The sequence below is a fragment of the Branchiostoma belcheri genome, unplaced genomic scaffold (assembly GCF_001625305.1).
Source record: "Branchiostoma belcheri isolate BF01 breed outbred unplaced genomic scaffold, Haploidv18h27 scaffold22, whole genome shotgun sequence".
NCBI classification, from domain to species: domain Eukaryota; kingdom Metazoa; phylum Chordata; class Leptocardii; order Amphioxiformes; family Branchiostomatidae; genus Branchiostoma; species Branchiostoma belcheri.
This window is the reverse complement of record NW_017803713.1, coordinates 667310-693413: the sequence shown is the minus strand read 5'-3', so window position 1 is coordinate 693413 and position 26104 is coordinate 667310. Positions and strand designations below refer to the sequence as shown.

Sequence of the window (26104 nt, the reverse complement as noted above, 5' to 3'; positions counted from 1 at the left end):
GCCCTGTGACAACAAGTTACTCATGAAAACAATGAAACCAACACATTAAACAATACATAAAGTTACAAAACAACCAAGTGTCAAAACAAAATCGTTAACCGTAAATCAATGTCGTTAAGCCAGGCCAAGGTCAGAATTTTACCCGCCAATCGAATGGTACTGCAAAACAAAACAGGGGGGGGGGCGTCAGCGAGAATACTTGCAAATATCAATGTAGGTTGAATACTGTGCTTCTTTAGCCTTCACATAAGACTGTAACAAATACTAGGTACTGACCGACAAGGGTCTCCGTTACAGAGACCCGTTGATTTTGAAGTATTCCGTAGCTGAGGATGTTCAGAGATCGACGCGGCGTCCTTCTGGTATTTCCATGGCGTCTCCCTGTTGACGGCTAGTTTCAGCTTACTTGTCGAAAATCTCCGGTGTAGAAATGGTGATTTACCAATTTTTCTACATCAGGCAGTACTTCAGCACTTCAAAGTTAAGATTCGATGACGATTTAAGGATGATGCCGAGTTTTTTTAAGGCTTTTTTTAACGCTTTGTATGGGGACACTCAGCTCAGAGAGGGAAGAAGCGGCCATCTTGGACGAGACCATATTGTATAGGATCGCGCGTGGACCAAAAATAACGAGAAAGGCACTGAAACCGTTGCTCAGCTTCATAGTTGTGTTTAGCTTTTTATTCATGGCGTTTTGTATGCTCGGGTTTCTGGCTCTCGGCTCTAGGTTGAGTCTGTACAGCAGTTTCGTTGGAAGAATGCAGACGTTGTTTTCTGTCATGCTCAGGAAAATGGACTACTACTCGGTAGAGTCGGCAGGGGGCGTCCTCGGACCGCTCATGCTGTTCTGCTTCGTCTTGTTTTTCGCCAACGTCCTGGTCATGATGTTTCTGGCCTTTTTCGTCGACGCTGTGGGAAGTCAGAAAACGAGAAAAACAAAGACTACGGGGTGCGGCGAACTGTTCTCTCAACGGACAAACTCCCTTGGCATGCTTATCTTTTTATTTGGCCGATTTCTACTCTTTCCAGCCGCCTCCCCAAGCCTGGTAGAGGCTAGTACAGAATCGTTTTTACGTCAATTTAAGCTTCTATTTTGATAGTGTTTTCGGTAGGAGTGTTACAGTTATAGGGATATCCCATCGTGAAATGCCCACCGGGAAACCTAGCTGAGGCAGGCGGGAAACAGCTCCTGCAACCCCGAGGAAAAGCCGCCCCTACCACGGTAAGACTGGATACCAGGCTAGCCATGCAGTGGTTGAGTTCCCTAAAAGCACCTCGGGGTATTGAATTCCAAATTACTGCGAACAAAAGAAGAGCTTGTGTTGTCATCCTTCATTCTCGTCAAATTAGATGGCTCTTATCTCTGTAAATCAGTATGTGTGTCCCTTTTTCGGGGATGGGAGGGGTGTGAAGAGGTAGCGTATGACATATTGGTGATCTCGTGCCTAATAGTCCAACAGGTGTTTTATTGATACCAGTCATTCTCTTTAAACATTTATATGATACACCATGCTAACACCAGTTTATTCAACACTATATTTAAAGTCACAAAACGCCCGCAAAAGTCGCATTCACAGCACTTCAACATGTATTCCCAAGACGTGGTGACGGTACACTCAAGTTTTGTTCAACCTATTTCTATGCCGACACTAACACAGAGGACAATACAATACTCATTTTAACCCGAGCAAGTGAGGAAATGCGTGTTAAGTGCATGCCCCAATTCCGAAAGTGGGCAAAGATGTCTGTTGCCATGCCGGAAGGTGGATGGCAGATAACTATGAAGAGAAGAGACAAGAAAAGGCTCTGATTTAATGTTTTGTTTCTTACTTTGATGCAGTGATATGTGATGGTGGTTGTGTCAAATTCACATACCTGTCACTGAATCAAAAGCATGTACCATTTGTACAATGATTGAGTCAAAATTTAAAAATGTAGTAATATTTTTTTCGGCCGCTCGCATTAGATTTGGAGTCTACGGAGGATGTACATGTCATCCATAAAATTTACTTGCTGTGGCCTAATATAATTATATAAACAGTTGTCCATGCGTCCGTTTACATGTTGGGTCTGGGTAATTCTAGCTGCACAAAGGGGTTAGTACTTGAATAAAACTTTAAGCTTATATTGATCGGGCCAGATGACTTTGTACACATGTCGTAAGACACAATAATAAACTTTTATTCATTCGTTCACCCATTTGAGTCACCAGAACGGAAGCAGAAAAGCTTACTTAGACATAGGAGAATAACCCGCTATTTACTAAAGAAAACCAAGTACATCGCCAGTGACGTTATTTCGCCAGTGACGTTTTTTTTTTATTATCATTATCATTTTGCTATTCCAACGTTTATTAAAAGACATGACGACAGCACACACCATTTTTTCAACATAACATCTTAATGCCACAAACGTAGATAAAACGCATGGACGGACAACAAACATACACATTTTCAGGTAACATTGACCACACATGCACATAGTTTTATACAGTTATGCAGCACCGGTGTACCACTGTAAGAAACAGGAGGAGCGAGTAGAAACGGATAAAAACCCTGCTGGTACCGGGCCGGGGTTTGAACCCACGACCTAACCCGAGCACCAGTTCAGACTCCGACGATCTAACCACTCGGCTAAAGGTCTAGACCCATAGGCCGGGTCAGTTATGCACATTACATCTTCGGCACGTACTAATTACTGGCTGAGTTAATGGTTCCAGGGTGAGACAATACGTGCCCCACATTATGGCACCATCCCGAGAAGCCCCCCCCCCCCGACAAACCGGTTTTATCCTGCTCCAGTTCAGATTACGTATTGTGAAATACCGGCTACAGAAGGTACGAATCTTCCTGTGGTTTTTCTAACCTCCTGAATTTAAACTGAACTAAGACGTGGAAAAAAGACAATCAACTCATCGACACTTGTCTGAAATCACCTCCTTGGAATGTAAACGGTATGTCGTTTGATTTCTTATTATTTGAGTACGTTAAATGAGCCCACGGTTCCCTGTGTTTTTATTGTAATGAAATGAAATACCTTTATTGTACATTCATGCCACGACGGGCTAGGTACAGGTCAAGACTTAACAGACACATAACAAACGTATGTAGAAAAGTAGAGACAAAAGATACACTGCTTGACTTAGACATACATACATAAGGAACATACAAGGGTACTATACTAGGCTAATACAAAGTGTTCTAGTGACTGAGGTAATACAGAGTGGTCCTAATTAACCCTGGGGATTAAGTCTGTTGCGAATCGCAATGTATTCTCAGCAGACATGTAACGATAGACAGGGCTAACATTCACGTGAATGCTTTCATAAGACATCACCCCATTACAAACATTTACATTCAAGTTCTTACAGAATAAAGTTACAACCGGAAACGGCCGATTCGATTTATTTAGAACTACGTAATGCTGAGGTCACTTTTCGAAATCGGGGCCCGGCCGGGCTGTTTGCATGAGCAAAAAATTTAACAATTCATATCAAGAATATAAAGCAAATAGTACCCATGAATAGTTTCTAAAATGTTTTCTGTTTTCCTGTCTTTTATATCGTACCTTTCGTTCCCAAAAGCTGTCCGGCCGGGCCCCGATTTGGAAATGTGACCTCAGCATAAACAGATACTGTAAGGTTGGATCAGCCAAGCCATGCACCTGTCAGTTCTCATGCCGTTTGTTGCTATTGAGCCCCACCAGTGTTGTCGTTACTAGTTACTTTGAATGGAGTTGTTTCCAATAGGATTAAACCTCAGCTTGAAGCATGCAGGTGTCTTTGTTTATTGTTTACTGTTTTTGTTTATTGTCAGTTTGCACATAAAAAAGTAACAGTATAAAATGAAATTATATACAAGCAAATATATGCTGGAGAGCCCAAGAAACCTGAAGGTTTGTCCAGTGGACTCTCCCAAATCCTAATAATTTTACGATCTCTTATTTACATACATTTACATTTAACTTGCAATGTATTAAGGGACAAGCAAACAAATTAACTCAAAATAGGTACAAGATAATATAAAGTTAACACGGCAAATTAAATATCTAAACAATAAAGTAAGACAATCAAGAACAAATCATATTGAACAAAAAAAATAAATTTCCATTAGTGTTTCATGCTTAGATAGCAATCGCTTCCTTTCCTAGGGAGGTTGAATAGCGCAGGCATGAGTCAACACGTTTTAACTTATAGCAAGGAAATGTGACTCACTGATGAAAAAACTCATTGTTACTATTAATACTAGTAATTGTATTAGCGTTCCTTTTACTCACTCTGAATCTTTGGACACAAATCCGGTTAGCATTGACTGGACTGTTGTCAATGTGGCGGAGACTTTCTTTTGTATATTTACAATGTTTTATCTGGTCTTAAACATATAGTGAGCTCTCCGCAATAGCTTACTCTCATTATCCAAAATTTTAGCTTGCTCTCATTATACAAAATTTTAGTTAGCTAACCAACATTTTAATTAGCAATTATGGAGTATAATATGCAGCTTTTGGAGTTGTAATTGTACTAATAAATTTTGCAGTTTCTGCTTTTCTTGGCAGCTTTCCATTATATTATCTATACCATGATGTTTGCATAATTTATCTAAAGCACCTCCAGATCGGTGTGCTTTTGTTATTAGTAGTCTAAGAGTAGCTCGTAAAACAAACAACATAAAACACTGTTTCCCCATGGGGAAATCAATACATTGTCTCTTGATACTAATGGGCACTCTTTGCCACCACGTGGATACTTCTTAAAAACGTCTGGTCAAGTGGAATATATTTGAGAACTATTCTTCCTTCTCTTGTTAAGTTAAGTTCAGATTTTACAACCACCCTTATGGGATTTTAAATAGATAGAAATTTGAGACTTTTTATGCGAGTTCAAAAATACAACTAAAGACATAAGAATAATGTGACTTAGAGTTGTTTTAATTCTTTTTTTATTTGTGATTTAATAAATCATGTAGATTCGTTGTCTAGTATCACCCTGTTGCAATTCACGTACCCCCCCAATTTTTCCTATTACACATTTTATAATGGCTGCATCCTTGTAAGTAGTACTTTGTAGCAGTCAAGCAGTGCCCTTATTATGACCCTTGTCATTGTTGCTATTGAGCTGTTAGGTTACTGTTTAGATAGCGTTCCTACATGAAATAACAAGATGTACTGAATAATTCTGTATTCTCCAGTCTACTTTATTTGGTACTTTCTCTTTCTAACTTTCTTCTCATATTCCCTCTTTACAGATCTCCATCTGTAATGTGCACATTTCGTGACGATTTTTTCAAATTTAACATAAAAGTCATATTCATACTTGCGGTATTGAGATAAAAATACAATGTTTTGATACTTCTGACTATCACGTTCGGAAAAGTTATTTGGTGTATTACATCCTCCACCAGACTATTGTTTTTACTAAAAAAAACATAGTAAATTGGTCTCATTTCCCCTCTTTTATCAATGCAGTACATGTACCCATATTAGCTTACACCTTTTGAAGTTTTGTGAAGGGTCATTCAAAGACAACAAGGGTCATTCAAAGACTGTCTTTACCCGGGATGCCTTGCGGCATTCTAATGTGACGTTGCCAAGGCAACTCCGGCTGATTTACCTTGCACGCAAACCGCCTTCGGTCGCTCATTAGCAAAATAAATATCATTGGCAGGCGTTTATATTATTAGATATCTGTCGGTTTTTTATGATGAGGGTGCTTATTTTCCGATCAAACGTAGATTGTTAACCCTAGTTTGCCATGAGATACTAGGGTTGAACGACAGCGCTTGTAATGCGTGCGGTCTATAATAATACAAACGTCGATCCCGGAACGCCTGCTAAGAAGGCTAAAAGAATACAACAAATGCAACAAGAAACTGGACTGAGAATAAAGACCACGAGCAGCTAATAATGAGACAGTACATGTAAATCTGTATACAATAGAATATATTCTTCTCATATTTTGTGGACGATGGACAATAGCCGGTATGCCTGCTGTTGCTGAATATGTGACGCCTTACCTTTGCACCTCGTACCGTAATACTGTAAGTACTTAAGTATTGCAATTCAGGAGTAAATTATTACAATTTAGTACTAAAGCGTTGCAATTCTGTACTAAGGCGGTTCACTAATTAAACTGTCTATCTTGCAGCGATGAACAAAAAACCTGCTTGACCGAATATGCGCGCGATCGATCAGAGTAACTATACTGTCTAACCAGTTGTGTCCTCAACGCCTCAATGCGTATACTAAAAGACAAATGAATGCCCCGTGCTTAATCATTACGAAGTAACCAACCACACGAGAACAGAGAAAGAAAATTGTTATTTCCCCACAAATGTTAACGTTGGAAATTGAAAGGAGGAGATTTGTTTAAAAACTACATGTAGAATGATGCAAGGTTTAGCAGCAAGAAAATTATGCTAAGAGTAGAGTTATCAACATAATATTCCATCTTTGTTGTTGATTTGGGGTAAGAAAAAAGTGATCATTAGGTCTCAAAATAAATCAATGTCTGTGATGCGATATGGTCTTGCCAAACTTTGCCATAGTACCTAAACATTATGTCAACCCTACGTTACCATGTGCGCCGGTTCACTGGCTTTGTTGGTATACATGTCTAATATATTGCTCTTCTTGAAAAGGCAAACGTGAAAAGTGTCAACACTAAGTTACTATCTGTTTCTGTAGTTGTTGTCTTGAAAGTGATTTTTTTTTTTCATTTTTTTTTAAATCTTACAGTTATCTCTTTTTAAATATTTCACTATCCTCTACCCAAATACCCGCTTGAAGGGGACAATATACAAAATATAACAGGTGTATTACTATATCAAATTTCTTTACTTCGGCTACCTAACCCGTAGAAGACACTATACAACAAAAATTACCATAAGAGGTTCTGGCAGGTTGTCAATTGACATGATGAACGACCCTATAGCTAGATCTTATCACCAAAACACATTATCACTGCCCTCAGGGGAGACCGCTGTGACTAGTGAGGAACATTTGGGACCCGATGTTACAAAGTTTGCATTGTCTTTCCATGTCAAAGAAACGTTCTGTGTCAAAAAGGTCAGGGCACTGTTGGTTCGGGCCAAGGGGTGCCGAATTTGCCATGTTCTGCATCTGCATCTAGATCTGTATCAATCTGTATTGGTATAGCCGGTATAACCGCCCCTGCATTAACATTTTTATACCAGCTTTGCAGGCACGCAGTGCGTCTCTGCTATCTATATTACACCGAAAAATCTGTTACACCAAACCTTCGCACGTTTGATTGCAGGAGTTGTTTCAAGCTTTTTAGTGATGATGCCATCAACTGTGCTTGATAACAACGATTTCCAATTGCTGGTTGGTAAGTCTGATACTTGAGGGGATTTCTGTTTCTTGTTTCAGTTTTTTTTTTCTGGGCTGGCATTGGGTAGTTATATATTACAGTCGACTGAAGATCACTGACATAGCATCATCCCATATGTCGCTACGAGCGACGATTCAAAGATATGCCGTAGTTATTGTAAGCTGCATTAGTCCACCTGCTCCAAAATACATTCCTCTGTTGCATAAAACGAAAACATGGATGGTATAAACAGTTTTTCTCAATAGATATAATATTGTGTTGTCGCAGGCCGTGTTATATGGTGAATCTTACTACATCTGACGAAGGCCCGTAGCCAGAGGGTTTGCCCCCTCCCCCTTTACAAAGTTCAAACGTCCACTTTTTGTCCACTTTTTATCTAATGGTCCAAAATTTTTCTTGAAAAAAAAAAGGACTGATTCTTATAACCAGCGTGCTGGAGTCATAGAAAAACTGCTCATTTTGTCATTGAATAAAAGTTATGTCTGTTTTCTTTCCTTTTGAAATCGAAAAAAAACGCGAAAATTGCCATTTCAAAAGATTTAGTTTTCAAAATTTTCCGTGGGAGCATGCCCCATGACCCCCTAGTAACCTCATGCCTTTGTCGCTCGCCTCGTGCTCGCTGGTCCCTTTTGCACTGGGAAAGACCCCCCCCCCAAAAAAAAATAATAATCTGGCCATGGGCATCTGATGTAACATTACACGAGCAGGCTTTGCATAAACAATACCCTACTAACTGCCGTATATTTGATATTATGTTTAACTATATCCACCACTCTGGAATATTTGACCATGGCAATCTCATTAATGTTATGCTTTAGGTATTGGTGCGCCAGCCACTTTCATTTTATGTTTATGTTATACTTTATGTCATCTTTATGTTTACATTTGTATTATTTTTTATGAGCAGCGGATTCACATAAGCACAACAAGTGCTTCCTATCCAATGCTCAAAAATCCATGTGAATAAAATAAAATAAACAATACTGTGATGGGATTCCGGAGAACAAAACACAAAAGATACGTACCCTCAATTTGATTTGGTATGATTATCCGTGCGACCCAAATACCTGTTGAAGCGGCAAGTAATCATTACGACATGCAATGTAACAATTTGTATGGGACCCGTTAGTCGGCTACAAATGGATACAACGTCGGATACAACGTGTGTGATGCCAACATGATTTCCAGTACCGAACTGCATCTAGAGTACCCCATTCCAACTGCAACAAAAATCTATCCTAGCCCTACAGATTACGCTTTAAAAAGAGAACAATCTTGTGTTCAGTGTTGCTGAGGCCACTTTGTGGTTTTTCTGATGCTATCACCGCAGAGAAGCACCATGAATATACCGAGTTAAATTTACATTTATGACTGAGCATTTTTAAGCGCCTGGTGTGTAATTCTGAACTCCGTGAATTGTTTCATTAGGTTGGTAAATCACTGAGTAAAGAGACTATTTTTGCAAAATCAAGTAAATCGGGATCGCTGTAAATGCGTGGGTGTTTAAAGAATGTTCAAACGTGACGGACGTTGCGCTCGCCAAAGGTTTTTGTTGCGTTTTTGTCGCGTTGAGTGTTGGTAAGATATATGTTTTGCAACAGTATGCAGCATTCATATCGTGATTCATATCGTTTTCAATTGACAACACGGATAATCAGTCACACATAAAAAGTCTCCATGTGATAATACGCGCGTGTAGCACCAACGATAAGAATGTTGAGTGCGGTATTGGCAATTTGGTTGGATTTGCGACCTACGTCAGCTAAGCTATGAAATATTTTAAAAAAATACAGGATACTATTATCGTACTATGTTTTTATCGATACAATCACTAAACTAGCCCTATTTTCCCCACTATTGTAATACAGAAAATATTGCATCTTCTATCATTGCAGAACGATCGTCAAAGGCGCCATGTCCGAATGCTATATTGTTCCGTTGGCGCTGGTACTTCTGCTAATGCACACGGGGACCGCTCGAGCAGGTATTACAGTTTGCTTTTTCCCTCTCAAATTTGTCAAAGGGAAGCATGGTGTATTTTCTGATGTTGCTAGCTATTCCTGTTCGTCTCCTAATTTTTTTTCGCCGGTTACGTTTTGGCTATTGACGGGTCCATTTCAAAATCAATCTTGACAACACGCTTCTCAACATTGGTTAGGCTAATAGTATGTTAATTTGATTATATGGATGACATCCGCGCGCGCATAAATTTTTAGGTCGTGTCCAAAAAAAAGTTTTCAAGCATTCTGTAAATCGTACAAAACAGTTGCAAAATGGGCAAATATATACTGTAAGTTGCAAAAAAATATCTACAAACGACACCAATGTCGTAAAATGTCAAAATCAAACAAAAAAAAAAACAACGAAAAGTTCATGATGGAAGTAATTTTTTTGGAAAACCTTTTTTATTCGCACGCGCGCATCAGTTTTGGGGTTCCCTAAGGAGGTCATCCATATAATCAAATCAATATGGCCTTAACGTCTACCCGAGGTGCAATGTTAACCCTCCAAACACCTAAACTATTTTGCGACGGAACTTGGACCCCATTTGGTTTATTTCCTTTTTTGTATCCTTTCAGTGATCGTGCACATATATTGGTTAAGCATAGTAAGAGGTATATTTTGGCAGGATTAAGTGTTTAAAAAATCCAGCTCATTTTCATAATTTATGCAAAAATAGAATGGAGCATGGACATGGTGTCAAGGAAATGGGTGGGGCAACACCAATGGTTTATGGGAATTTAGGCTTGTTTCGAACATGGCCGCCATCAAGATGGTGGCTCATAAAGTACATGTTGTAAAACAGATCACAGTTCACCAGGATGACAACGCAAGACTACATACCAGGTACGTACCGACGTAGGATACAATGATGCTTCATCTTTCATGTGACTTGCACTTGTAGAAGAGCCGATTGCCCTGTTTCTGAACCTTTCGTCCTGGGAAACTGCAGTTTGTGCCCTCTGACGACATTAAAATTTGATCTGTGATAGTATGGCAGTTCGAAATCGCATTTGAAGTAGTGATTTAATTACTACTATATAGGCCCTTTTAACACTGAAAACCTGAAAATAATCAGTGGAACCGATGTCGAGAAATTGAATCCACAACATGTATTTGGCCCCCTCCCACCCACTGAAGAAAGTGTGTTTAGTTCAAGTGCTGGCATAAATTCAAAAATATCACACGATTGTTTCAAAGTAGGATAAAACTTCAATACATACATCAAGCCAACATATTCCGAAATATGAAAGAGATCAGGACTTTTGATCCAGAAATAGACACTGTCAAAGTTGCTTCAAATTTGGGCAGCCATTTTGTTTACACCATGTGAACTTCAAGCACTGGCATAAATTATAAAAATTCAATTGATGTTCTGCAAAGTGAAATCAAACATGACTACATACATCACTCCAACACATTCTGAAATATTAGGGAGATTCCAACGTCTTATTTAGAAATATAGACTGTCAAATTTACCTAAAATTTTGTCTGCCATGTTGTTTACAGTGTGTAAACTTTAAGTGCTGGCATAAATTTAAAAACAAAATCAACCGAATCATGTTTAAAGTAAAATGAAACATATTAAGTACATATCTCCGCCCAAACTATTCCAGGGTATGGAAGAGACCCATTGATTTGATCCAGAAATATAGATTGTCAAATTTACCTAATATTTTGTCAGCAATATTGTTTACACTATTTGAATTTTTAGGGGCTGGCATAGATTTAAAAAAATTAACTAATCTCGTTGAAAATGAAATGAAACATAAGTACATACATCCCTCTAATCTATTCCAGAATATGGAACAGATCCATACATTTGATCCAGAAATACAAACTGTCAAAGTTGCCTACAAGTTTGTCAGCCATATTGTTTACAATGTGTGAACTTCAGGTGCTGGTGTAAATTGAAATACATCAACTTATCTTGTTGAAAGTAAGATGAAACTTGACTTCTTATTTCGCTCCCACATATTCACTTCCACAATTTTGATCCTGAAATATAGACTGTCAATTGCTTAATATTTTGTCAGCCATATTGTTTACAGTGTGTGAAAATCATGTGCTAGCATAAATTCAAACAAATACAATGATCTTCTTAGCTTCAAAATCAAAAGAAACATAACTACATATTTCCCCTTACACCACTGCAGGATATAGAAAAGATCCTTTCATTTGATCCTAAAATATAGACTCTCAAACATCCCAACATTTTGTCAGCCATATTGTTTACAGTATGGGAATTTCAAGTACTGGCATGCATTTCAAGACCACAACAGATTTCTTTAAAAGTCAAATGAAACAAAACTACATATGTAAGTCCAACATATTGCAGGATATTAACTTTCAGACTTTCAAACATGTTCAAAATTTTGTCATCCATATTGTTGACACTCAAAACTGCCTACTATATATACCCCTAGGGAGAAATTTTCAAAGAAATAAAATATCTTTTCCTAAGTAAAGTATATATCCCTGTAACATATGTTGTAATTTCAAAGAGATACATGCCTATCAACCAGAAACATTAGCATACGAGAATGATACACATAGTGTAATGCATTGGCCAGGTCCCCCCGTCCCCCACCTGCAGTAAATGTTTACTGAATGTTATTAATGAATGTTTGGATCTTATTATAAACACTTATGACCACCTATGAGCTGCACTGCCAATAATATTATTATGGAACAGGAATCTATGAAGGGGTGTGAACTTAGAATAAGCTGATGTGTACAAAATTTCTAAGAAATCAACCATCACAACTCGTTGTGACAGGAGAAAATTTAACTTTGCCGCTAGGAAGTTTTACCCATCGTCCCTTGCGTGAAACGAGCCTCTATCTCGTGAGTGCCGCCGTTTCTGTACCACTTTATTATTACCATGGTCCTGCATGAATATGGAGTTGACCTTTGACCTCATATGATTGTCAAAAGTCATGACCTCTAAAACTTGATGACCTAATTCCTGAGGTGGAGGTTACTTGGCAAACTGCATAATATCAAAGCAATAATGCTTCCTTCAAGACAGATTGGGGACATCCGAACAATTTCGTGTGTAAGAAAGTCCAAATATGACTGGGGCCGTTTGGACCCCAGACGATCTTACATCAGACTTCCAGTTGTTATTTTTACACATCTCCAAACCTCTAAGTATGCCGATCTCCAAAAACATTTTGGAGAAATCGAAGAATTGATTTATTGAGAAAGTCACAAAAATTTTCAAATAGCACATAAAACTATACGCCTGGGGTCCAAATGGACCTCTGGTGTTTGAGTGTTAATGATGATGTTAACGTTATTTCTTGTTCATAGCGGAGTACATGGGGTGCTATCAGGACAGTGAGAGCCGCGTGTTCCCGTGGGAACATATCCAGACTGGCGACAACAGCATCAAGTCCTGCGGGCTGCACTGCAAGAAAAACGGATACATCTACTTCGGTAAGACATGTACATACCTTGTATATTAGTCTGTAATGTACTCGTTATAGGTAATTACCCTGCGTCCTTGTGTGGGGCCGTGTGACGTAGCGATAGCATCTTCGAATCGAAACAAAGAGGTCCCGGGTTCGAACCCCACCTTGTCACCGATCTTGTGCTCTTTCTCATTTTACTTAGGTGTAAATGAGTAACTATCTTTAGTTAGGGACGTCCCTCGAATAGGACGTTAAGTGGATCCGGAGGTCCCTTGATTGGGTAGAGCCACACCCCACATCTTTCGAAAAAGAGTAGGGGCATGCCCCGATGTGCGATGGTTTAAATACTTTTCTGATTATTCACTACGGACTCTCGGAAGAGTAGTGTGAAATTCTCACTTATGGAGATCCTAAACAAACAAACAAACAAACAAACAAACCATATTCATTTTCTTGCTCCACACTACAGCCACCAGCAATGACAGGTGTTTTGATGCTAAATATATAAAATTATATTTCTTGAGTTTTTAAAAATTGCATTGCGTTTTTGCCTTGTTTTGTAAACACGATGGTCAAATTTGGGCCCAAATATTCCAACCTTTTCATCGAACAGAATCATGTTCGATATGACGTCATTCGAATTGAATCATGTTCGATATGACGTCAATCGAACCGAACGTTCGTTCGATCCGGGGTTACCCGCGGTCATGTACAGTAAACCCGCGGCTTCAAGCCCGTTTTTACACGGGTACCGCCTAACAGTAAAAAATGCACCTTTTCACAAATATAAACTAATTTCGGGACAGTATATCTATGCCCTGTTTTATAGTGGATATGCGACATGTAACGAAGCTACTGCCGTTATCGTGTGTGACCTTGAAGAACGTAATTGTTGTTTACGGGGATATAAGTTACCCCTGTACTTACTCACACGACCTGACATGCGTGCAAACATGGTATTTAAACCGCAAGAAAAACAAATTCAATTTACCTACAAAAACGTTTTAAATTGTAGGTAAGACAAAAATCTCGATCTGTGTCGGACGGATTTTTTTAAAAGATGGCGGCGTTCTGGAATTATCCGTCTTGAAAGTTGAAAAAGTGCATTTTTTGGCGAATTTTTATATCTTACCAACACTTTAACTTTGAAATGAAGAAAACTGTCCGACTCAAATCTTAATTTTGTTATACTGTTCTCTAAAATGCAAAAATATGGAATTTTCAGAGAGATTTGGGGTCGGTTTAAATCAGTTGTTTGGTTATTGACGTCGATTGTTCTAGAATAAGCATTCGACGCGTCGAGAGTGATTTCACGCACATTTAAGCATTGTAATAAAAACACCAACATTTGAGCTATATGCAGTGCGGATTTTATCACATTTGAACAAGAGAGTCCCCGTGAAACTGTTTATAACTGATGAAAAGAATGTTTACCGCAGAGACCGGCTCCACGGAAGCCTCGCGTGGAACCCCGGTAACCTGATACCCCTCCGTAGAATTGGAAACTTTACCCTAGAAATTGACTGCCGTGAAAATTGCTGTTTTCCCCAGGTATGCAATATGCAAGCCATTGCTTCTGTGGAACTGACAACAACTTCGCCAACTTGGGAACAGCAAGGCCCGATTCTGACTGTTACATGCCGTGCTCCGGAAACTCAGCAGAAATGTGCGGCGGTTCATTGCGGAATTCTATATACAGGCCTGGGAGGATAGGTAAAACTTTCATTCAGATGTTTTTGATCTTTGGAAAATACTGTGCAACACCCCTTTGTTAGGGTAAGACGCAGAGGGGAGTACGCTGCGCCCTTATTGTTTCCTCAGGTGCAAGAGTACGGTTTCCTTTAAGTTTTAAAGTTCTATGGTTTCTGTTATGTCCTGAGGAAGAGCGTTCCATGATCCAATCCCTGACGGTCTGAGGTCATCTACTGTTAGTTGCCCTTTCTTCTCTCTTTTTGGAACATCTGGAAACATAATGACATAACGTTCTTGCATGACATCAAGTGTTAAAACGTGTCCTGCTTTGACATTTTCTTACATAAGTATCGCTCTTGGTGTTCATCTTCATATAATTTATGTATAGTTCTTTAACAGTTTTTGTTTGTTTTCTGTTGAAAAAGCCAACATTACAGCTTCATCTTATTGGGGTGATTTTCATCTCCCTACCCACGCTCGACTGGACTTCAAGGAAGTTTCCGGTACGCACGCCGGCGCATGGGCACCCCAGCAAAGTAATACAGACCAGTGGCTGATGTTCGACCTTGGTCAAAGATCAACCGTCGGCGTCCTCAGGACTCAAGGACGACAAGCCGGAAATTACCAGTGGGTGACGTCATACAGCGTGTCGTACGGGAATTCCAGCGGAGACGAAATGTGGTATAAAGACGCGAACGGAGACACGATAGTAAGTAAACATCTGTTTTAACGTCATCCTGTGTTATGATGACGTCACATTTCCTAACCGAGGACTGGCCGGGCAATCCTATGGAACGAAGTATTGACAATAAAGTTTGTTTTATTTACCTTTAATTACGTTAAATTTATCTTGTACCCAATGCTATACCGGAAAAAGGGATGCCACGAAATCATTTGAATTTTACGAAATCCATACGGATTTTACGGAATTCGTGCGAATTTTAGGGAAGCAAAGGGAATGCATAATGTTCCATTACTAAGACCTTTTACGGAATGCATACGATTCATTACTAGGAAACTTGTGAATTTTGAATAAATTTTGCGGAATACATACGATCCGATAGGCTAAAACATACGATCCTTACTAATCTGGTGACTTGTACCACGCTCACGTGACTTTGGCGGCAACTTGTTAAATTCAAGATGGCGGATGTGTGTTTTCATTTCTCCCTACAACGAAGGGCTTATTATCCCACCCTGCTAAACACCAGAAACCCCAACCTGCATCAATGTTGGCTTCCTTGGCGACATATTAGCCTGTATTTTAGCCCAAATAGCAGGGCGAGACTGAGAATCTGTGTTGGCGCGATAAATTTATCCAAAACTCACGTGATCGTGGCGCAAGTCACCAAATCAGTAAGGATCGTATGTCTCCGCGTAATGGATCGTATGTATTCAGTAAAGTTTGTATGTTTCTATGTCTTCCGTAAAATTAGTATGTTTCCTAGTGATGGATCGTCTGTATTCCGTAAAATTTGAATGCATTTTTTTGCCACCACTGGAACTATAGGTGGTATATAATGAAAGCCGTATCCGGAAATTTAGGATCCAAAGAATGTAAGAACTGTAGTAAATGGAATTGCCATCCTTGACTTTTATGATTATAAATTCCCGGTTTTGTTTACAAAGTAAAAGTTACTCGACTTTATTTGTATTTATTGCCATTTGTAAATTTCGTGGTTGAATGATGGTTGAATAAACGGATGCCATGTTTTGATACTCGGCAGGTGTTCACGGGTAACAGTGACGGCAGCAGCCTGGTGACGCACGTGTTGACGGACTACAGCGGACCTTTCCACGCCCGATACGTCAAGTTTCACCCCGTGACGTGGTCTGGGTGGGTCTCCATGAGGGCAGACGTCGGGGAAGGTACCGAGATTGCTTTTAATATCCAAATCTCCGTTAAATGTTCCTTAGTTCTGAAATAAAATACAATTAGATTTTAGAAGAGCTGATGGATCGATTCATCTTTGCTCAGATCAGTGTCACATATTCCAAACCCTTCCCCGAACACAAGCCGATTAAGGTTGAAATTTCAGTTAAATATGAGCCAAATGCCTCTGCCAGTCAATCCCCGATTTACCCCATCTTCCTGTGCTTACCAAAAAAAAAAAAATGTTAAAAGCATTTTGAAATGCTTCCGCGGACAAACAGTAGCCGAACTAGGCGAATAATGACATATAAGCCCGATACCAACCTTCTCCTATCAATAGTTTTGGGGAGTTGGGCAGTGTTCAGGACTCCTATTCGGCTATCTGTGACAGGCTTGTAAAAAGGACTGCACACGTAACATATGGGAGGGGACGGGGGTTATACGAAAATTATTAACCGTGTGAAACTGTGGCAAGATACTAGTAGTTCTACAATAAGTTCCAAGACAATGGCAATGTCGGAAAGGCTGGAGAGCTCCAATTGCCACGTGTAAAGCGAATACCAGTATGCATGCAAGTGGACGCTTAACAATAATTGTGATGCTGTGATCCAATGCTTTCACTTAAAGTTTGTCAGAACAAGGTCACTATCTACAAGGTATCTGGTAGACCCTTGAAAGGCCATCTCTTTGGTTGTGCCAATATAAGATAAATTCACAAATACCCCTTGGACATTTCAATCAATCAATCAATCAATCAATCAATCAAAAATGGTTTATTGTTAAAATCACGAACTTTGCAGCAGAAGCTGAATTGCGTTCAGAGATGTACATCATTTCTTTTAAAAACATTAACGACTGCACAGTCAACATATTAAACCCATTTAGCATAACGAGATTCAAATTTTGCTCACATTTGCATCTTTTTGATATTTAAAAATATCAAAATTACATTTACATTCCATATACAAGTTTCACAAAATATATTAGAGACATTTACAAGTTTAAGAGTGACATCATTTCGATTCATTCAACAGTCTTAAGAGGGACGGTAAAGGGCTGTTGTAACATCTTGTTGTACGTGTGGTAGGGAGAGTCCTTTTTTGTAGAGTTTCTAAGTTCACGTCGGGTTGACTGTCCCCGGGTTGGAGGTAGCAGATCAGCAGTTCTCTCTGACTTCTCCATGCTGACTGCAAACTTACGGCACAGGTTCAAATCTCCGATTTCAATTTACCTTCCTCATATTGTCCGTTTCTCATATCCACAGTTGCACCAGTTGGCTTCTGGCCGCTGAACAGGCACACCCAGCTGCGTGACGTCAGCGGATACGGAAATGACGCAACCGATGTGGGCGTGTCCCTTGGGAGCGGTGTACACGGTGAGAGCGAAGGGGCGTACAACTTTTCCGGTAGCAGCACCTCCTACATCGAGATCCCCAACAACGGGGCACTGGACACCCGCTATTCGGTGACAATCCTGGCCTATGTGTACCCCACAGGGACAGATGGACCCATCGTTAACTACAGGATCAATAACTACGGCGTTCATCTTTGGCAAATGGAAACAAACAAGTTGTTTGTAAGGTAAGAGACTAGTGTGGTTACGTTAAATTTACCACTGTCAATGGGAATAATAGAAAGATATATCCTTCACAACACGAAGGGAGTAACGTTGTACACCGGGTAAAATGTCTGCTTCTTGAAGTTATCTTGGAAGTTCATCTGTGCTGGTAAAAGTCATTATGAAATAAGTTTGAAAAATAATTGACAACACAAGCAACCGGACTTACCAAGTGATGAGCAATCCGCCGCTTCCGTGACGTCACGCAGATAATAAACTTGACTCCGTCAGGAGTGGCTTATAGGTTGCAGAAAGTCTGTGGCGCCCCCCGTCTGTGTTGAGGGATGGTTGCAATGCCCTGATGTAAATCGCATATACGGAAGCGTTGGATTACTCATTCCCTTAAAAAGACTGGAGTCGTTGCATTCGACAATTTGGGAAGGTCTGATTTTTTGTGTTGGCAATTACAGTTTAATATCATGTCAATCTTGATATGGTTGGACGAGGTAAAGATATGAACTTTCACCAACTCAACAAATCATATATGGCATTAGCAAAATAAATAGTGCTATAGGGTACAAGCTTACAAGCTAACATTACCTAATGCGTTGAACTGTTTTGCATTTGTAATGTTTTCTGTCTTACATGGCTAATATTGTATAGTCACTATTTAAATGTGAACTTTTAAAAACTTTAATTCCAATAATCGTGCCTTTTTTTAAGAAGTCATTACTAATAGATAATCATATAAAGAATTATAAAACAGCTTAAGATTTTGATACTAGATGACAGCCAATATACAATGTAGTCCGATTTGAGACGACCATAAGTTATGTCAGGATCTCCAAAGTTTATTTATGTTGTTTGTTTATGTTTATTTTATGGAAAACTTGAGTTCTGACTGCATCCCTGATTTTCTGTTTCAATTTCTTTCCTGCTAGAATGGCGACCCGTAGCCACGTTTTCACGAATTCTATAAACGTGGCGACACTGAATCTAAACCAGTGGAACTTCGTCGGCTTGACCTACAGCTACTCTACGGGGAAGGTCAAAGCGTGGCATGACGGGATAGAAGTAGGAAGTCTTGACGTGGGCACGATTGAGACAGAGACTCAGTACGACATCCGGGTGGGGTACAGATACGGGGATGCCCGGGCTTTCCAGGGACGGATCGCCTGTATACAAATTTACAACATCCCTTTAAACGGCGATCAGATCAGGGACGCAGCAGGAAAATGCAGAGGTGAGTAGCTTGGCTTTACTTAAAATTGACGAAAAACATTGGTAAACTTGTCAGATGTTTTAAGACGTGGTATGAAAAGTGACATAATTCACTAGTCAAGGACCAGTCTGCTGGTTCATATGACTATTTAGCTGTGCAGTTAAACCTGCTAACGGATCTTTCACTCACTGCCAGAGTTTCTAAACATCGTTTATTTAATAGCTTAATCTTCAGAGGTGTTGCACATAAGTCTAAAGTACAGGTAGATTGCACAAGAGCCAACTAATGAATTATAACTTAATGTACACCTGAATCTAGCCTACTTTTAATTAGCGACTAAACAATTGATACCATTACAAATCATTCTCGTCCAGTAATTTCATTTCTTGATCTTTTCCTAGCAGCATCACAGCCGGTCGGTCTGTGGCCTCTGAACAAACAGTATGGTCTGACGGACACGAGCGGAAACGGAAATGACGCCACCGGTGAGGGTGTGGCTCTTGGTACCGGTGTGTACGGCGAGCCCGAAGGTTCCTACGTCTTGTCCGGCAACAGTAGCTCCTACATAGAGATCCCAAACGACAGGACACTGGACACCCGCTACTCTCTCACTATCCTGGCCTCCGTGTACCCGACTGGACAGTCTGGACCCTTACTACATTACGGAGACAGCGCGAGCGGAGTCCACATGTGGCAAGACTCCACGTACTTCTTAAAAGCCAGGTACGGGTATAAAGAGCTATTTCGAAGAATCTGCAGGTTTCTTTTCTTTAGCCAAAATGCAAAACCTACCCTCATACTATGTACATGTGTTTGGAAATTCAGTACCTTCATCGTCGTTGCCGCATGCATGTTGATGAAGAGCATTAACTTCATAGTTGTATCTATATCTGTATAGCCGGTATAACCGTCTCTTCCGGCGTAACATATCAGTTCTACAGGCACGCAGCGGACGGCAGCTGGCAATTTTTACCGAACGACTTGTTTCACCCAGCTGCAGCCTTTGTGCATTTGAATCAAAGTCTAAACATTGTTCTGAAGCCATCTAATGATAATACCCATACTGCACTAGGTGGCAGCAGTTTCCACTCTGATGATTCTAGGAAATAACTTGTCTGGAGATGGAAATGTTATGTATAAACGATGGGGCAGCAAAGGTTAAAGCTTTAGATCAGCTAAATATGGAAGAAAGAGTGGGAAGACATAATGTGTGGGAGATAAAAGGGGGTAAAAAATAGGGGGACTGCGATGGGTATCCACTGAAATTCTCCAGTTCTTTTCTTTTTCTGTTTATCAGCCTTTTTAGCAGAAATGCAACCACCAGTCAGACCTCGCGGACACGGTGCCTCAAACCTGACCAGTGGAACTCCGTTGGTCTGACGTACGACTACAGCTCAGGCATCCTGAAGCTTTGGTACGAAGGTCTGGAGATCAGCAGTACCGACATCGGCGTGTACCAGCTCGGGACCAACCACGCTGTCCGCATCGGTGCCGTGGGGTCCGATTCCTTCACAGGAAGCGTTTCCTGTGTACAGATTTATGATGTTGCCTTAAACCAGAGCCAGATAGAACACGCAGCAACACTGTGCACAGGTGAGACAAAGAATATCTAAATCTATCATAAGATTGGAAAGCAGAACCATCTGGGATAAAGAAATCTCTAGAGGTCGGCTAGAAAATAACATTTATTAATTAAGTGGAGTGATTTTGTATTAGAGAACACTGTACAGTTAGCAACCCATAACCCTCAGATCAGTCGACCGGCTGGTAAACTGTTCAGTGGCAGGTATAGCTTAGTTTATCGAACCGCATTGTTATTATAACAACGTATTGGACGTAGCGAAAGGTAACGGTTAGCGAGTAGAAAGAATTAGGTTTCATAGGATATCTTTTATCTGCTTCATCTAGATAACAACATCGCCATTGGGAAGACGGCGACACAGAGTAGTACCCATAACTCCTTGTGGCTAGCACCGAATGCCGTGGACGGGTACAAAGGATCAAACGCGAACGTCCCCAAATGTACACATACACGGAACGAATCCGAGCCGTGGTGGAAGGTGGATTTGGGCGGAAGCTACGTCATTGTACGAGTACGTCTGCTGAACAGGAGGATCGTAGCAGGTATGGGAGCCCCCTTAATTTTTTTATTTATTTTCTTATTTACAATTCACTTGGACATTACAACACTCCCCTTTTTTTGGACACAGTTCGGGATTTTTCGCCTGTTCGATTAAACCATCTACCTTTAGGTTCTTTATTTCTTACTTTAGCAATTGCAAGTTCAAGGATGTCGAAACTTTAATGCAATTTACAAACAAATTCATTTGGGGGCAAGCGACGATCAATTTGGCCACACGAATCACCATGTACAGCCACCAAAAGTTCTGCTTGGATATTAATCGGTTTTTGTAGCTTTCGGTCAATTGGACACCCGTACTGGGTCTTGGGAATAACATTTGAAGTAACACTGAGACCACTTGTCACATCATAAAAAAGTAAAACCGTCGCAGTAAATTTCACATAAGCCACCTAGGCAAAAAGGTAACGGATAAAGTTATCCACAGATGCGTGATACGAAATTAGCAACGAAATAACAGTTTAGGCAAATATAAATCAGTTTGTAACTTTGCTCGTTGCCGGATACAGGGCAGCGCCTTGAAGAGTTCCAAGTTCGAGTTGGAGAGGATTCGGACATTTCAAAGAATACCATCTGCGGGAGAACGACCAATCAGCTCGACTATCCTGCCGAGGGGCGGAGCATCACCGTCGACTGCGCTCAGCCAATCACTGGCCGTTACGTGTCCGTACAGCTGATCGGCCGGACCAACTACCTTCAGTTGTGTGAAGTAGAAGTGTTCGTCGGTGAAGGTAAGAAAAAAAAAATCGAGTCAGAATGACAGATCATTCTAGCTTTCAGATACAACGAAGATACTATCGTATCTCATTTAACTTTCATCTATTTGAAGCGAAGATGATTTACAGAAACCGTTGCTTTAATATTTTAAGGTATTCGTAATGCCGATCATCAGACACTGTATGTCTTTTTCAAAGTATCCAAGACTCAAAAGGCTACAGGGAATGCCCTGGTACGCGATGGTGCAAATATTTGTCTGATTGTTCACAGCGGATTCCAGGAAAAAATAGTGTGAAATTCACACTAATGGAGATCCTAAACAATTTACACTCCTTATAGCCTGAGATAACAGCTCACTTATTTTTGTTTCCGCTCTTGTTGGATGCCGTAACCGTGACTTGTTTGCCCAAATTTAGGAAAAGACGCAGGGTGGCTGACGTTGGACTTCTACTCAGTGATCAACTCAACTGGGACCCCCCACGATGACGGCAGTATTGTTTATGACGCCTATAAGACGCGGGACGGGAACGTCTCCACCTACTGGCACCCAACAGGCGTGACTGACAACCAATACTTCATTACTTTTGATTTGCAAGAATACTATTGGTTGTCCAAGATCCGCGTGATTGGCTACGAGGAAGATGACGCAGCCACTCATCACATTTCCGCCTTCACCATCAAGACAGCGCTGAACACAACGGGAAGTTGGACCGACGTCATTTCCTTTTCCGGTTTGGCGGGGAGGCAGGTGAAGGCGTTTACAGGGTTTGTGGCAATGAGTCGCTACTGGCGAGTGGACATCACGGAAACTTCACACGGCCTTGAGCCGTACGTGGCCGAGATCCAATTCTACGGGCATCTAGGTAAATAAAGAACAATGTCATATCTATACTCTCATAAAGGTTCGTGCTCTGTTGCTACTTACATTAATGTAGTTAAACTTGTGTTAAAACGCAAATGATTGTCTTTACCCTGAGCTTAGGCCCATTCGCTTTGATCTTTATCAATAGACTGACCCAGTGAGTCATGTCACGTGGTGTCTTTAAAGTGGGGGCATGAACACTGGGTCAAAGGTATCTGGTAAACGATGTCAGCTTCCTTCGCGTTTTAGTGATGGTTGATGGATAATGTTGATATCCGCTTTCACACCTCTTAGGAAGTAGTCTTGTTCGTTTTCCAGTATTCTTACTTTGTGTTGTGAATGTTCTGAGCTGACTGAGGGAGAAACGTGTCGCGCTTATATCGGGTAGCCAAACAGTTTACCGTGAACAGTTCCCCGTACGATAATGCTTGTTATCACACTTTCCGGAACACCTGTATCAAACCTTATCTCGGCCCAGGTACGGCATAACGATATGTATCTGTTATCCTAGCCTATCCTCGACAGACATCAAGAGTGATGACGTTCCCCTCACCCAAGTCTACAGCGAACTACGCCAGGCACCTAGCATCCCTCAGTCAACCACTGACGGCGATGACAACGTGTCTGCAACTGCGCAGTGACGACGCCATTTTTGGTACTCCCGTCAGCTATGAAATGTCAGCCAATGCATTTATACTGATCGGACAAAGTACGGGGAAGTTTAGGGTAAGGAGAGTACCGACGATAAGCTATGATTTCTTTGTATCGTTCTACAGCGTGCCATGACAAAATTGGTTGTAATGATGTCTGTTTTCTGCTAAAAAAGAAAAGTACTGGTCCACAAGAAAATGGATCTGGCCATTTAGTTTACTATGTTGTTCAAATGAATGCATGTGTGTCACTGTCCCTCGGTAATTACCCTGAATACAATAGCCAATGATAAATATAGGCACTACTGCACGACTGTAGAAAGCCTCAAGGTTGCCCATTATCGCCCTTGGCTTTGTTATGATGACAGCTGTTTATTAAACCAAGGATGAAATCTCCTTCTTTAAACCTACAAGTAAAGGATATCATAGTATCCATCGAAAGCTTCACAAAAAAATCATGCTGGCACACACACAAACTCAGCCTATTCAGAAATCATAAGAAATTTGTCATTTATATTTGTACACAGATATATGTGAATGGCCGAAGTACTAATGAGGTAGAACTTATCATCTCGTATCAACGCTTCCTGTGCACCACGTGGTCCAGTACAGCGGGAGAATGGAAGTTGTACGCAGACGGGACAGTAATCGCCTCCGGATCGGGGCTAGCACAAGGGACTAGCATTCCGGCGGGAGGAGTCTGGATTCTAGGCCAGGAACAGGACAGTCCCGGCGGAAGTTTCGACACTTCTATGGCCTTTACCGGGGAAATCTCTCTTCTGAACGTGTGGGACCGGGTGATTACAGAGGCGGAGATCGAAACGGCCAACAACGGCACAGCAGAGGGGAACATCATCAACTGGAGACAGGATACATTTCTGCTTTACGGACAAGTCACGAATAGCAGCGGTAAGTAGACTAAAGCAGGCTTGTATGAACCTCTGATGAGTGTACATTTATGAGGAAATAGATGCAGGATACTGTAGACACAATGTCATGAGCTTTGAATCCTGTTGCAGAAAACGCAATTACATTGACAGTCTCTCTGTAACGAATATTCACACGGCTCTTTTTTCTATCATCAGGATGTGAAGATTCTAGAAGCACTGGTACTGAAAAGAGTTACCAGTGGGACATCGCTCTTCCTGGGTCATCGCCTTTGACCTTCAGTGTCATGGCCGGAAATGACGCACACATCGCCTTGTCGTCACAAGCAGCTGTACTCAATGACATGTACGAGATCGTCATCGGTGGTTGGAACAACACACAGTCTGTGATTCGCCGTGCACAGGACGGCGAGAACAAAGTAACAGTATCAACACAAGGTGCACTTTTTCTTTGTATCTGTTGCATTTCGTCTGCAAACTCAAACTAGTTAAAAGACACGATAGTCTACATGTACATGCTTTATGATTCAAGAAAATCTTACATCAATTGTATGAATCATGGTTTAACCCTGATAATAATTGTTTATATTGTAGGAGCGAATTAGTAATTCGCAGGTTTAATATACCGTTTATTGTTGATTTAAGTAAGAATTAGTTATATGACCTCTGACCTCAATTCTTAATTTTTAACTTGTAATTATTTAATCTGCACTATTGTGTATATATTTGTTTTATGTAAAATTTGTCTGCGATCTGATGCTGAGCCCTGAAATATTACATGGGGCTAAAGGGTATCTTTATAAACCAACATGCACGAGAAACATTATCTAATGAACTGTACCCACGCATATACAGCTAGGGAAATAGTCTTCTCATTTTAGTCGTGGCTTCTGTGCCTAGCAAATATGTTCGTATGCGTTAATGTCTATATCATGTAATTATCATCTTTAATAATTTTCCAGATGTTTTGTCATCTGATGAGTTCAGAGGCTTCTGGATCTCCTGGGCAGAAGATGGAACCATCGCTGTCGGTCGGGATGGAGAAAGCAGCCCGTTCATGCAGTGGCGGGACCCTAACCCTCTCGGTATTGGGTACTTCGGGTACTCAACAGGAAATGGCAGTGCCGGAGAGTTTAGATTCCCCTGTCAGCCAAGTATGTGTATGTCAGCTCATGATGAGTTTATGCAATTGTTTAATATTCATCTGCATATTTCACGTGTCGGTATGAAGAGCGCCCTAAGTTATTCATTGACATTTAGAAAGGAATCAGAAGTTATGTTTTGGGTAGCGTTTGTGTGCGTGTTTGTATGTGTGTATGCATATGTTTGAGCACGATAACCTAATAAGCTGTGTATGGAATTTCATGAAAATTCTTAGATGTAGTGTAGATGAAACCTTTGATGAAAAACAGAATGACTACATTTTTAATCATCTGGCCTCTTGATACTGTACCGAATCTGTTCTTATATCGCGTAAACTGGTCATGGGTTTTAGATGTTTAAATGGGTATTTTGCTTGACATGAGTTTTTCCCTCCTAACAAAAAGGTCAAGATCTGCAGGGGCGTTTGTTTAAAAATCTTTGAGACAGGATAAATTGAAAAGTGGTTTTCAATTTTTTTCTGTATGTTGTGGCTCAAGTCATACTTAACATAACTATAATGCAAACAATTCAACTTGCATCAATGAAAAAACGATTGTGTTAATCGGTTATGTTTCAATTAAGAGAGAAAGGAACAT

The 26104-nt window shown here is 40.5% G+C and overlaps 1 protein-coding gene across 1 annotated transcript; it reads left to right on the top strand.

Moving 5' to 3' along the window:
• Window positions 1–758: 758 nt before the first annotated feature.
• LOC109470102 lies at window positions 759–25782 on the top strand. The gene is made up of 17 exons (XM_019768883.1): window positions 759–918; window positions 12665–12790; window positions 14317–14478; window positions 14883–15166; window positions 16185–16326; window positions 17595–17910; window positions 18829–19130; window positions 19511–19832; window positions 20407–20702; window positions 21018–21233; window positions 21759–21980; window positions 22383–22829; window positions 23340–23554; window positions 24006–24387; window positions 24564–24803; window positions 25328–25519; window positions 25778–25782. Exons 1-17 carry the CDS (start codon window positions 759–761, stop codon window positions 25780–25782), a joined length of 4029 nt encoding a protein of 1342 aa, XP_019624442.1.
• Window positions 25783–26104: the final 322 nt, after the last annotated feature.

What these genes read in the sequence shown, in the direction of transcription:
- LOC109470102 (XM_019768883.1), top strand. Translation starts at nt 759, where the DNA reads ATGCAGACGTTGTTTTCTGTCATGCTCAGGAAAATGGACTACTACTCG. An exon ending in CGCAGCAGGAAAATGCAGAG is followed by an intron (nt 19,131 to 19,510) that starts GTGAGTAGCTTG and finishes ATCTTTTCCTAG; the next exon opens with CAGCATCACAGCCGGTCGGT. An exon ending in AAAGTACGGGGAAGTTTAGG is followed by an intron (nt 23,555 to 24,005) that starts GTAAGGAGAGTA and finishes ATTTGTACACAG; the next exon opens with ATATATGTGAATGGCCGAAG.